The sequence below is a fragment of the Aegilops tauschii genome, chromosome 3 (assembly GCF_002575655.3).
Source record: "Aegilops tauschii subsp. strangulata cultivar AL8/78 chromosome 3, Aet v6.0, whole genome shotgun sequence".
NCBI lineage: Eukaryota > Viridiplantae > Streptophyta > Magnoliopsida > Poales > Poaceae > Aegilops > Aegilops tauschii.
In genome coordinates, this window is record NC_053037.3 from 37,405,128 (window position 1) to 37,419,239 (window position 14,112).

General features: G+C 45.1%; 1 protein-coding gene across 1 annotated transcript; it reads left to right on the forward strand.

The window, feature by feature from the left end:
* Positions 1-3,860: 3,860 nt before the first annotated feature.
* LOC141042673 (uncharacterized) lies at positions 3,861-4,568 on the forward strand. Its single transcript, XM_073511546.1, has one exon. It carries the CDS (start codon positions 3,861-3,863, stop codon positions 4,566-4,568), a length of 708 nt encoding a protein of 235 aa, XP_073367647.1.
* The last annotated feature ends 9,544 nt before the right edge of the window (positions 4,569-14,112 follow it).

Here is a 14,112-nt window from a genome sequence, read left to right on the forward strand (position 1 = left end):
TTTGTCCTAAATCATCTAGCAGGTTCGTGTTCATTGTACAAACATAAATTATCGAATTATTAAATAATATATAAGGTGATTTTTTTAATTAATGTAGTGCAATTTAATTTTGAGGTCACATAAAAGAGTTACATCAGCACAACAATTTTTAATTTGTTGACCACATTTCATAGTTCAAGTAAGGGAAGTTATCATTATCCCTGTTCTCTCCATATCGGCGGTGAACATCACCATGCCTGTCACCCATAGGGACATAACCCTCCATCACTGCACACATCCACTGCCAATCTGCAAGCATCCCCAGTGAGTACCACACTGCGTTCATAGAAAGGAGGGGAGATCATGATTTATTAGCTATGAGTGGCAGTGGCTGCTGCTGCTATGTCGACACACAACAGGCCAGCTGCATGTCGCACCCTATACACACCGACTGTCTCAATAACTCCAACCCTGAAGCCTTGCAACACTCACTGTAGAAACCAACCATCACATATGTCTGGTTACACCTACTTTGCAAACAAGCTTGTTGATCCCTCTAGCAGCCAAGCTCTTCTCCTTCAAGCACGGGAGTCGTTGCCAAATTTGTGTATTTTTTCTGTTCTTTTTGGCATGTGCTTATTCCAATTCTTGTAATGTTACTTCAGGTTCTCCGTCATTTATCATGGCTAAATGACGTGTCTACCTTCAAAAAACATGGCATAGCTTAAAGAAATTCTCGATAAAATGGAGTTGACATATCTGCATTCTTCTAGGCAAGAAATGTGCTTGGGGCTGCATAAATATTATTACCTCCGTACCAAAATAGTTGTCTTTGATTTGTCTAGATACAGATCTAGACAAATCTAAGACAATTAATTCGGCACGGAGGAAGTATTACAGTTGCTCCCTGCAATTTAACTGAGCATGGCATTCTGCCAGTGATGGGGCGGGCGAGTGGTCAGAACACAGGATGAGGGAGAAGAGAACAGGTACATTTTTTACTTGCTGCTGATTATTGACTGGATGTCACCATGGCACATTCTGGAGGTAAATACACCACAAGTCACAGAAGTTGCACGCAACGATCAGTTTAGTGCTTAAACTTTCACAAAGTGGGATTCGAACCCGCGACCGACCGCGATTCGCCCCGCATAGAAGCCACCAGACCAACTGCTACTTTGCGTTTAACGGAAAGTTTTAGATTTATATAAGCAGACCATACGAATTAAAGTAAAATCAAAATGGAGACAAGGTAATCCCCGCTTCGAGCTTGAGGGCGCAATCCAAAAGAAACCTGTATGCATTCATTCTGAAGTATATTTTCTTTTATGTACATAATTCACATTCAAACAAAAATTTCTTGGATTTGTCCTAAAAATTTATGTACATTCATTTTGACCTATATTTTCGTATATCTAAATTTTCAAATTTCAAATTATTCAAACTAAAACAAATGATGTTGACTTGTCCAAAGAAATTTACGTACATTCATGTTGCACTATATTTTCTTTTATCTAGATATTAAAATTAGAAATATTTTAATTGAAAAAATAGTTGATTTGTCCCAAAAATTTACGTACATTCATTCTACACTATATTTCCTTTTATCTAGATTTAAAATATTTAATTATTTGAAATCAAAAAAAATTATTATATTTGTCCATAAGAATTTACGTATATTCATTTTGCACTATATTTTCTTTTACCTGGATTTTTCAGTTTACATTTATTCGAATTCAAACAAAAGTTGAGTTGATTTGTCTGAAAAACATACATACATTCATTCCGCACTATATTTCCTTTTATATAAATATCAAAATTTTAAATTATTCGTATTCAAACAAAAGTTTCGTTGATTTGTCCAAAAGAATTTGCATACATTCATTCTATATTGAATTTCCTTTTGATCTAGATTTTAAAATTAAAAATTATTGAAATTCGGAACAAAATTTTGTTGGTTTGTCCAAAATAATTTACGTTCATTCATTCCGCACTATTTTTTTCAGGAATATATGTTTAAAGTTAGGGACTATGTGCAAAAAATATTGTCTGTGCAGAAAGAAAATTATACATAGTTCGCTAGCGCCGGGATACATAAATTGAAACTATATAATACATAGCATTCTTATCTCTATTTATCACTAATAAACTAAAATCAAATCTATCTTACATAGAAAACAAAGAAAGAACAATACAGAAGATAAATTTTGTTTATGTTGTCAAGTGTCATTGTGGACTGATGGTCGGCACTTATACACAAGGCGAGCTTTTAAAAAGGTCATATTTTCGAACCGGGGCTTCTCCTTTTCAGCACACAATTTTGTCGTTTTGATTTCTATTTTAATTAGTGCGGTACGTGTTCAATAAATAGCACTAACTGTACATTTGGCACATCAAACGTTAGTTGATCTAGTGTTTTTCTATGCGAGGCGAAGGGCAGCAGGTCATCGGTTCAAATCCCATCCCGTTATCCATTACTTTTTCATTTTATTTGAGGATTTTCTGCATAAATTAATAGAATGTAAGGGTCCTTTCTGAGAAAAAACCGGCCTCAGCCACTCACAGTGGCCCTGCCACGTTGGCGCGCGCGTATGGATACGACTGGATATAATGGGAAGCTCCGTATATGAACGAGGCGACAAGTTAGATGACCAGAAACACGTATTTTATAAGTTTGTGCACCAAACTAATCGTCACATGCAAGTTCTATGACTTCTGGTGTATTTACCTCCACATTCTGTGATGCAAGCTGCTAGAGTGGCAAAACCATCTCCACGTCAGCAGAACCACTAATCTGAACCACTAATGGCCATATGAGAGGGTTAAATAACCAGTTCCATAACTTAATTAAGGAGTTACAAGATTTCTCAATAGTCCGAATGAGGAAAGTAGACTTGTTCCATTAGAACTAATAATTCATGGAGGAAGAGTGATTCTAGCGGTGGTGGTATGGGCAGGTCGGGGAAGGATGATGAGGTCACTAGCCCGGTCAAAAATGACAAAGCTCTCCGGGGCCGGGGCAAACCAAAGAAGCTGGAGCTTGGTGCAGGTGCAGAGAGGCAGCAAGCTACTCCTACAGGCCAAGATGTGGTGGGTACCGCGGTACCAAGCACCCCGAGCACGGTGGCTATGGTCCCTGTGAATAAGGATGGAAGGCTGGATGTTTCTATCGGCGTAGGAGAAAGAGAGAAGGCAGCAGGAGGGAAGAAGTACAGAAAGAAGGGGAGGGATAGGACTGCTGTGGCGACTGAGCAAATGGTGACTACGGAGCTGGGAGGGAAGAGAGGAAGGATGGACGATGAAGTAGAGAAGTTGGGAAAGAAGGGGAAGGTGGATGAGATGACACATGAGGATGTGCCAGCGTCTGATAACCTGGGTGGGAGTGCCAATGACAAGATATCGGCCGAGCTGCCGGAGCAGCCCCGCCGAGACCAATGAAACTTATCGGTTGGAACTGCCGGGGACTTGGGAACGGCCCGGCAGTTCATAGCCTCCTCGAGTTGGGGAGGACGGAGGAGCCCGACGTGTTGTTTTTGGCGGAGACGAAATTGACGGAGAAAGAGCTGGAGAAGTTTCGATGGTCGTTGGGGTTGGCGAACATGGTGGTTTGGAGTCCTGCAGGTCGAAGTAGAGGTGTAGCTCTTTTTTGGAGGAGGGGTTTAAGCATTTCGTTAAGATCATATGGGAGGCGACATGTGGATGTGGATGTAACGGAGGAGGACGGAAGAATATGGAGACTCACAGGGGTGTATGGTGAATCTGAGCTAGAGCGGAAAGTGAAAACTTGGAAGATGATGCGTATCCTTGGGCAGTAACATCAAAATGGTCGTCCTTGGTTATGCCTTGGAGACTTTAATGAGATTTTAACCGGGGATGAGAAGATGGGAGGTGCTGTCCGCCCTCAGAAGTTTATGGATAATTTTAGGGCAGCTCTGGAGGCGTGTGAGTTATGTGACATTGGTTATGAAGGAGATAAGTTCACGTGGAGAAATCACAGCAAAGAGGTGGACACGTACATTTGTGAACGCCTTGATAGGGCAACGGCCAATGCAAAGTGGTGCGAATGGTTCCCTGAATTCAATGTGATCAACGGGGCCCCTCGTCATTCCGACCACGGACCGGTAATTGTTAATACACAAGGCATGCCCAGAATGGCGAGTGGAGGTGATCGGGGGTTCCGCTTCGAGGCTTGGTGGCTGCAAGAGGAGGGGTGCGGTGCTGAGATTCAAGGAGCTTGGGAGGAGGGATGCCTGAAAGAGAGAGGCGATGTCGCTGCTGAGATGACTAATGTGGCTGGGAGGATGAAGAAGTGGAGCAGGGAGGTGGTGGGAGAGCTAGAGGGGAGACTGAGGAGAGCCCGACGTGAGTTGGAAACATGCATGCGGGCGCCGGTATCCGAGGCAAAGGTCAGGGAGGAGGCTCGGCTGAGATGTCTTGTTGAGGAGTTGGAGAGCAAGAAAAACACCAAAGCTAAGCAATATTCTCATGTCACGTGGCTCCGGGACGGGAATAAAAGCACAAAATATTTCATGGCCGTTGCTTCAGCTAAGAGGAAAGCTAACCGGATTAAGAAGCTTAGGAGGCACTAGTAGGAAAAGGGGCTTTTACCCCGGTTTGTAAGGGCCTTTTGTCCCGGTATCTCGAACCGGGACTAAAGGGTCGTTACTAAAGCCCTAACCCTTTAGTCCCGGTTCTTACACGAACCGGGACAGAAGGTCCTCCACGTGGCCGCTGTTGCCAACCCAGGCAGGGGGGCCTTTGGTCCCGGTTGGTGCCACCAACTGGGACCAATAGGCAGGGCCTTTTGTCCCGGTTGGTGTCACCAACCGGGACCAATAGGCATCCACGCGTCAGCAGCTGGCAGGAGCTGAGGTTTTTGTTTTTTTTTTGAAAGGGGGTGGTTTAGGGGTTTTGGGGGGTTAATTTAGGTGTTTCATATATTGTGTTAGCTAGCTAATTAATAGAGAGAAGAGTCCTCTCTTATCTCCGTGCTTGGTCGACGCTACGTACTATATACGTATGGAGAGGAGTAGACACTCTAGCTAGTAATCAAATGAAGGAAACAGAAGATCGTCATGAACATATGCATACAGAGAGAAGTGATATCGACCACCTCTCCTTCTCCGAGAGATTGGTCGAACAACAAGTTCTCGTATATCTATCCGACACTACCGGCTACATATATACAATAATTATCTCTTACAATACAATCTCCTAATTATATTGTAGGAACACAGGGTCCACATAGTATTCTCCGTTTTCAGCGATCACGTGGTCAAGGAAGAATGCCGCCAATTCCTCTTGAATTCCTCGCATACGATCTGGTGCTAGGAGTTCATCCCGCTTCCGAAACATCTAATTTGAAGAAGGGGGTCAATACCTATATATATGAATAAATGAAACTCAACACAAATGATGGTAATAAAATAAAATTGTGAATATTATTGCTTACGCACTTCATATTGTTCTTCAGTGTAGCCCCGCTCACAGGTCGTGTAGCGGATGGACTCGCAAACGTAGTATCCACAGTAATTATTCCCGGGTTCCTGCCACAACCACTTTACAAGAAATAGAGGTCAATCAAACAGATAAGCAAGCATACTAAATGGTATTGATGAAACTAGCGCTTGAATCACTAGGAGATGCGCGGAACATGCTACTATAGTACTTACTTTCGGGTGATTAAATTGCAGCTTCTTCGGCAGTCCCGGAGCTTTTGTGGTGAATTTTCTCCAAACCCTGCCAGACAAAGAAAACAATTACTTGATATCAGGAAATGAACAAAGTTGCTGATATGGTGGATAATGATCGATTTAACTTACTTCTCGAGCATTTGAGTCATGTTCGCATAGTCCTGGGGATCTTTTCGTCTCGAGTCTAAGACGGTTACTACTCCCTGCTCAAGCTTAATCTCTAGGAGAATATAGTGGAAGCTGCGCATGCATGCATAAGTCATCAATTACATTATCATAACCTGGACTAATAAGGGAAACCGAATATGCACAAGACAGTAACACTCACTTGAAGTTGTAAGGAAAGAGTATTATATCTTTGTTTTGATTTAATACCAACGATTGTAGCAAGTTGGCCTCGGCTTCTTTGGGATGTTTTTCAACCGTATATGCATCTATGAGATTTGTGTTAATGAACGCAATATCACCGATTTGTCTTTTCTTCAATTCGGCGATCTTCAATCTGCATAATATAGTGAGGATAATTATAAATACATGCAATGAAAGAGCTGACCTATATAGAGAGACCTAATGACAGAATTAGTACTATTTACAGACAGTAGCAAGTGATCGTTGTTTTATCGAGGGCCTTTTGATTGTAAAACTGGAAGAAATCCTCAAATGGAACATTCAGCAGATCAATTCCAACGAGGTCATGCTCCGGTTTAACTCTCAGCGTCAAAGTATTCATCCCATCAGACACTCTGCAGGTTTTCATGTACCAATCATGTAGTCTTCGCATCATCGTTGTTAGAGATCTTTCATCTTTGACGAGAGGCTTCCCGTAATGGTATTTGTGTTTGTCCACCTCCATGATTTCATAATGTACATCGTCGGGCAGGTAATCTCCAAGATTGCTATAACCGGGCACCATCCTCGGATCATTAGCGGCGATGTCTTTTGACACCTTGAGCGGGGGGCACGATTGGTTCGCTTGTTCGCCGAGCTGGGCAATTTTTTTCCCAGCTCGTCGTTCTTTTAACCTTTGATCACTGACAGTACTTCCCGACCGCTCCGCTTCGGCATATGTCTTTGCAAGAATGCGCTCATAGTTGCCTCTCGGCGGAGACTTTGGTGGTTTTGTCAGGGCAGCCACAGTGCGCTTTGCTTTCACCGGATCTACCTTCTCCTCCGGAGGTGGATGTTTCTTTGCTTTCACCCCTTCAAAGAAGTTTGTCACTTCGGCTCGCATGATCTTCCTGGTTTCCTCCTCGGTCCTCTCGTATGGTAACTTCTCTGGAGTCTTCAGAGAAGGACCGAATTTGTATTGCCTCCCGCCTCTGGCAGCTATACTGCTAGACGCCGGCAGAGCAGACGGAGCGGCTGCGGCTGTCTTCTTTCCTTTCTTATGAGGCGGAGGAGAAGGACTACGACGCGCCGGAGCAGCCGCAGCGGCGGCGGGTCTCTTCCGCCCTTGCTGACGAGGCGGAGAAGGAGGAGGCTGGCTGCTCTGGCGCGCCGGCGCAGGCGGAGAAGGAGGCGGAGTGCCGCCACGCGCCGGAGAAGGAGGCTGAGTGCCCTGATCACTCGTCGGAGGAGGAGGCGGAGGAGGAGGCGGAGTGCCCTTACTCGCCGGAGCCGTCCAGTTCGGAAGCTTGATGAGCTACTTCCGCCATAGGCATGGAGTCTTCAGAGCAGAACCCAGCCGAGTCTCCCCTTCACCGGTAGGGTGGTCAAGCTGGAGCTCCTCAAATCCCTCCGTTATTTCATCCACCATCACCCTAGCATATCCTTCTGGAATCGGCCGGCAGTGGTAGGTTGCGCCGGGTTCAGGAGGTAAAACAGAGCCAACAGCCGCCTTGACTTTGAAGTTCTGCCATTCCGCCATAAGGTGGCAATGTTGAGACTCCGTGATAGCATCCACGGGGTAGCTAGCAGGAGCCGCATGCTCCAGCTGAAGCAGCTCGGTGGAAGCCACGCTGCTTCTCTGCTGAGATGGCTGTGTAGCTTTGGGGGCAGTTTCGGCATGTCAATTGCCGTCTCGTTCCTCTAGCGCTTGAACCCTTTCGTGCAGCTTCTGAATTTGGATCTGCTCCACTTTTTTCCTCCTCTCCTGGCTTTTGTAACCGCCCGCGTCCGGAAAACCAGCCTTCCACGGAACGGAGCCTGGTGTGCCTCGTGTCCGTCCAGGGTGCTCAGGATTCCCGAGGGCCATTGTGAGCTCGTCGTTCTCTCTGTCTGGAACGAACGTCCCTTCCTGCGCTTCATCGATATATTGCTGAATATTCTTGACTGGTATTCTCAAAAGCTCGTTCGTCCAAACGCACCTCCCTGATACAGGGTCCAAGGTTCCGCCAGCCCCGAAGAACCAAGTCCGGCAACGGTCTGTCCAGTTCATTGTCTATGGTTCGATCCCTTTTTCAAGCAGATCATTCTCAGCCTTGGCCCACTTAGGTCGGGCTTTGAGGTAGCCACCTGACCCCATGCGATGGTGAAGCTTCTTCTTCGCAGCATTCTTCTTGTTTGTCGCTGACATCTTCTTACTCTTTTCCGATGTCTTGTGGGCCACAAATGCGGGCCAGTGATCTCTGATCTTCTCATACCGGCCGATGAATTCTGGTGTCTCTTCTTTGTTGACAAACGTTTTCAGATCATTCTTCCACCCCCTGAATAGGTCTGCCATCTTCTTAAGAGCATGAGACTTGATTAATTACTCTTTAACTGGCTTCTCCGGATCCTCCTCTGGCGGTAGGGTGAAATTTGCCTTCAGCTCAGTCCAAAGATCATCTTTCTGCATATCATTGACATAAGACACCTCAGGGTCTTCCTTCTTAGGCTTATACCATTGGTGGATGCTGATCGGGATCTTGTCCCTAACTAGAACCCCGCACTGAGCAGCAAATGCATCCTTTGTCCGGATGGGTTCAATCGGTTGGCCGTCGCGCGCGATTGCTGTGATCTCAAACCTTTCATCCGAGCGCAACTTTTTCTTTGGGCCTCATCTCTTTACCGCAGTTGTGCTCGATCCGGAGGGCTAGAAAAAAGAAGAAAGACGAGTGTTAATTAATATGTGTACATACCAAAACAATGAATGCATCAATTAGCTAGTCAGCACATGCTTAACTAATATATTTACCTGGCCGGACTCTGTTCGGTCACCGGAGCCGTCACCACGGGCTCCTTGCACCAGCATTGGGTCACCGGAGCCATCATAATCATGTCTTTCCTCCTCCACTCTTCGATCACCGTAGCCTGCTTCTTCACCCTGTTCTTCCAGACCATCATTGTCGTTAAGATACGACAAGATATCACCTCCGGCTAAGATTATGTCCCCCAACACCTCTTCTGCTTGCTCGTCTCGTCCGTGCTCCATTGTTTCTGCAAATATTACAACATGGCAATTATTACACAAACATGACAGCAGGTGGATATATTAGTGCAAACGTAGACCTAGCTTATTCCGGGTTTGGGGTGGCCTAGGCAACGCTTCAAGGGTAGGGGCGCGGCGGGAGGGGGTAGGAGACCGACATCGTTTTTCTTCTAGGGTTTGGGTGTCCTCGAGAGTTTTGGTCGAGCAAGAGGGCGGGGGGGGGGGGGGTGCTCCCGTGGTATAAGTTATCACGGTCGAGAGGGGGTGTAAATATCGACCGTCCATCATGTCGAAGTTATCTGGGAGGGAGTTATATATATCGACAACGACGACATACATACATGGGAAAATTAATGTTATCGGGGAGGGGGTATATCGACCCCCCCCCCCCACGTGTTGAAGTTATCGGGAGGGGGTTATATCGACAACGACGACGTACGTACATGGGAAAATAATATTATCGGCGGGGAGGGGGTATATCGATCCCCCTCGTGTTGAAGTTATCGGGAGAGGGGTATATCGACGACGACAGACCCGATAAAACATAAGAAAACGAAGAAGAAATAAAAAGAGGAGAAGAAGAAAAGGAATAGAGGAGAAGATCGAAGAAAAAAAAGAAGAAAAAAAAAGAGGAGAAGAAGAAAGGAATAGAGGAGAGAAGAAGAAAAAATAGAATTTTTTCTATTTTTTCTTCTTCTCTTCTATTCCTTTCTTCTTCTCCTCTTCTTTTTCTTCTTTTTTCCTCTTCTTATTTATTTCTCCTCTTCTTCCTCTCCTCTTCTTCTCCTTTCTTCCTCTTCTTACTTTCCTTTTTATATGAACATATCATCATATATATGAACATACATTTTCTTTGCAGATGCATATGAACATACATTTTCTTTGCATATGCATATGAACATACATACATACATTTTTCTTTCATATGAACATACATACATACATTTTCTTTGCATATGACCATACATACATTTTTCTTTGCATATGACCATTCATACATTTTCTTTGCATATGCTTTGCATATAAACATACATACATACATATAAACATAACATACATACACAAAAAATTCTAAAAATCTGCCTAAAAAAATTATATGAAAAAAGCATACATCATCCATCCATCCATATAATGAACATATACATCATCCATCCATCCATATAATCAATATATGCATATGAAAAAAAATTATATGAAGAGGATCGAGGGGACAGGGAGGAAAGGGGGTCGCCGGAGCCGGACCGAACAGGGAGGAGGGGCGGCGTCGAGGCAGGGGCGGCAGTGGGGGCGGGCGCCGGCGACGACGGCAATGGTGGGGGCGGGCCGGGGCGCAGGGGCGCGGCCGTGCGTGCTCGGGGACGGGGCAGGGGCACGGGGCGGCGGCCGGCGTGGGCTCGGGCGCGGGGCAGGGGCACGGGGAGACGGGGATGGCGGCGGGCGGCGGCGACAGCGACGAGGAGCGCGCGAGCGATTTGGGCAGCCTGGCGGCGGGGGCAACTGGCGAGGGAGGCGAGGGAGATGTGAAATTTTCACAAGTCCTGGTTATATAGCAAGGGCATTGGTCCCGGTTCGTGGCACCAACCGGGACCAATGCCACCCTTTAGTCCCGGTTGGTGGCACCAACCGGGACCAAAGGTCCCTTTTCAGCAGCCCAAAGGGCGGGAACCGTAGGCTTTTGGTCCCGGTTGGTGGCACCAACCGGGACTAAAGGGGGGCATTGGTCCCGGTTGGTGCCACGAACCGGGACCAAAGGGCCTTGCACAGCGGCGTGGTGGTGGGAGTTTAGTCCCACCTCGCTAGCTGAGAGAGAGCCGCACCTGTTTATAAGGTGCGGTGCGCCTGAGCTATCGAGCTCCTCTCTAAAGCAGGCTTACAGGCCTAACCTCTCTGTACATGCCTGTGGGCCTACTGGGCCTTCTGCGGGCCTGAATCCTGGCCCATGGATGGGTTTCTAGTCGTATTCAGGTCGTGGTGGCCCAGTAGGTGGCATAATTTTTATTTTTTGCCTGTTTTTTTGTTTTCTTTTTTGCTTTATTTATTTTGTTTTGTTTCTACTTACAACAAAAAACTTATTTATTTTATTTTATTTTTTTTCTAATTACTTATTTATTTTACTTTACGATAATTCTTTTTGCTATTAAAGTTTCTATCAAAAAAAGTTCTTTATGAAAATTCTTTTTGCTGTATTTAGTTTTTTTGTTTTCTTTTTTGCTTTATTTTTTTTGTTTTGTTTCTACTTACAACAAAAAACTTATTTATTTTATTTTATTTTGTTTCTAATTACTTATTTATTTTACTTTATGATAATTCTTTTTGCTATTAAAGTTTCTATCAAAAAAAGTTCTTTATGAAAATTCTTTTTGCTTTTAATGATTTTGAATAGAAAATACTTCGATAATTTTAGTTGCATCAATTTTATATGATTTTAGTTTCAATAATAATAGAGGTTTCTTATAATGTTTTGAACAGAAAATACTTTGTTAATTTTAGTTTCATAAATTTTATTAAAGTTTATTTTATTTTGTCGGAACACAAGAAGTCCGGAGTTGTAATAAGTTATTAAAAATAAAAAAGAGGCGCAATGCTCGTTGATTTGCTTCAAGCCTTTCGGAATAGTGTAGACTGCACTGCACATAGCTCCATGCAGTCTACCTTATTCCTCAAGGCTTGAAGCTAAGCAACGTGAGCATTGCGCCTCTTCTTCATCGTCTCTGCACTCAGGGCTTATAAACCGCTCCTAGTGCCTCTCAGCTAGCGAGGTGGGACTAAAAAAATGCTTAGTAAGAAACTCTAGTACCGGTTCGTGCCACGAACAGGTACTAAAGGTGCTCGTGGGGCCACAACCTCATTAGTACCGGTTCGTGGCACCAACAGGGACCAAAGGGTGGAATTGGTCCCGGTTCGTGCCACCAACCGGGACCAATGGCCTTGCACAGCGGCGTGGTGGTGAGTTTAGTCCCACCTCGCTAGCTAAGAGAGAGCCGCACCTGTTTATAAGGTGCGGTGCGCCTGAGCTGTCGAGCTCATCTCTAAAGCAGGCTTACGGGTCTAACCTCTCTGTACATGCCTGTGGGCCTACTGGGCCTTCTGCGGGCCTGAATCCTGGCCCATGGATGGGTTTCTAATCGTATTCAGGCCGTGGTGGCCCAGTAGGTGGCATAATTTTTAATTTTTGGCCTGTTATTTTTCATGCATTTACTAATTATTTTGAGCTATAAGACCCTAAAATTGAAAAGCATTTCAAATGAACTCTGAAAAGGTTGAAAGTTGGCATGGTATCATCATTTCATCCACATAGCATATGCAAGAAAGTTGAGAGGGTTACGGCAAAAACTAGATGCACTTCTTGTACAAAACGGACAATGGTATCATACTCGTCTATTACAAAGTTGGCATGGTATCATCATAATAGTTGCGGGAGAAAGTCTTCACTTTTTCTTCGCTTGTGTCATTTGCTTATTGCGCCGTAACCATGGATAATCTTCATCGTTTATCAGGATGCTTGGGTCAGCCTTGACTTTGAAGGGAGGAATTTCATGAAACTTTTCATAATCTTCAGACATGTCTGTCTTGCCCTCCACTCCCACAATGTCCCTTTTTCCTGAAAGAACTATGTGGCGCTTTGGCTCATCGTATGATGTATTCGCTTCCTTATCTTTTCTTTTCCTCGGTCTGGTAGACATGTCCTTCACATAGATAACCTGTGCCACATCATTGGCTAGGACGAACGGTTCGTCAGTGTACCCAAGATTGTTCAGATCCACTGTTGTCATTCCGTACTGTGGGTCTACCTATACCCCGCCTCCTGACAGATTGACCCATTTGCACTTAAACAAAGGGACCTTAAAATCATGTCCGTAGTCAAGTTCCCATATGTCCATTATGTAACCATAATATGTGTCCTTTCCCCTCTCGGTTGCTGCATCAAAGCGGACACCGCTGTTTTGGTTGGTGCTCTTTTGATCTTGGGCAATGGTGTAAAATGTATTCCCATTTATCTCGTATCCTTTGTAAGTCAATACAGTCGAAGATGGTCCCCTGGACAACGAGTACAACTCATCACAAACAGTGGTGTCACCTCTGAGACGTGTTTCCAACCAACTGCTGAAAGTCCTGATGTGTTCACATGTAATCCAGTCGTCACACTGCTCCGGGTGTTTGGAGCGCAGACTGTTCTTGTGTTCATCGACATACGGGGTCACCAAGGTAGAGTTCTGTAGAACTGTGTAGTGTGCTTGAGACCAAGAATATCCGTCCCTGCATATTATTGAGTCCCCCCTCCAAGCGTGCCTTTTCCAGTCAGTCTCCCCTCTTACCGCGATTTAGGGAGACCTATCTTCTTAAGGCCAGGAATGAAGTCAACACAAAACCCAATGGCATCCTCTGTTTGATGGCCCATGGAGATGCTTCCTTCTGGCCTAGCGCGGTTACGGACATATTTCTTTAGGACTCCCATGAACCTCTCAAAGGGGAACATATTGTGTAGAAATACGGGCCCCAGAATGACAATCTCGTCGACTAGATGAACTAGGACGTGCGTCATGGTATTGAAGAAGGATGGTGGGAACACCAGCTCGAAACTAACAAGACATTGCGCCACATCACTCCTTAGCCTTGGTATGATTTCTGGATCGATCACCTTCTAAGAGATTGCATTGAGGAATGCACATAGCTTCACAATGGCTAATCGGACGTTTTCCGGTAGAAGCCCCCTCAATGCAACCGGAAGCAGTTGCGTCATAATCACGTGGCAGTCATGAGACTTTAGGTTCTGGAACTTTTTCTCTGGCATATTTATTATTCCCTTTATATTCGACGAGAAGCCAGTCGGGACCTTCATACTGAGCAGGCATTCAAAGAAGATTTCTTTCTCTTCTTTCGTAAGAGCGTAGCTGGCAGGACCTTCATACTGCTTCGGAGGCATGCCGTCTTTTTCGTGCAAACGTTGTAGGTCCTCCCGTGCCTCAGGTGTGTCTTTTGTCTTCCCATACACGCCCAAGAAGCCTAGCAGGTTCACGCAAAGGTTCTTCGTCACGTGCATCACGTCGATTGAAGAGCGGACCTCTAGCTCTTTCCAGTAGGGTAGGTCCC

Coding starts and splice junctions, on each gene's coding strand:
- LOC141042673 (XM_073511546.1), top strand. CDS start 3,861: ATGGGAGGTGCTGTCCGCCCTCAGAAGTTTATGGATAATTTTAGGGCA.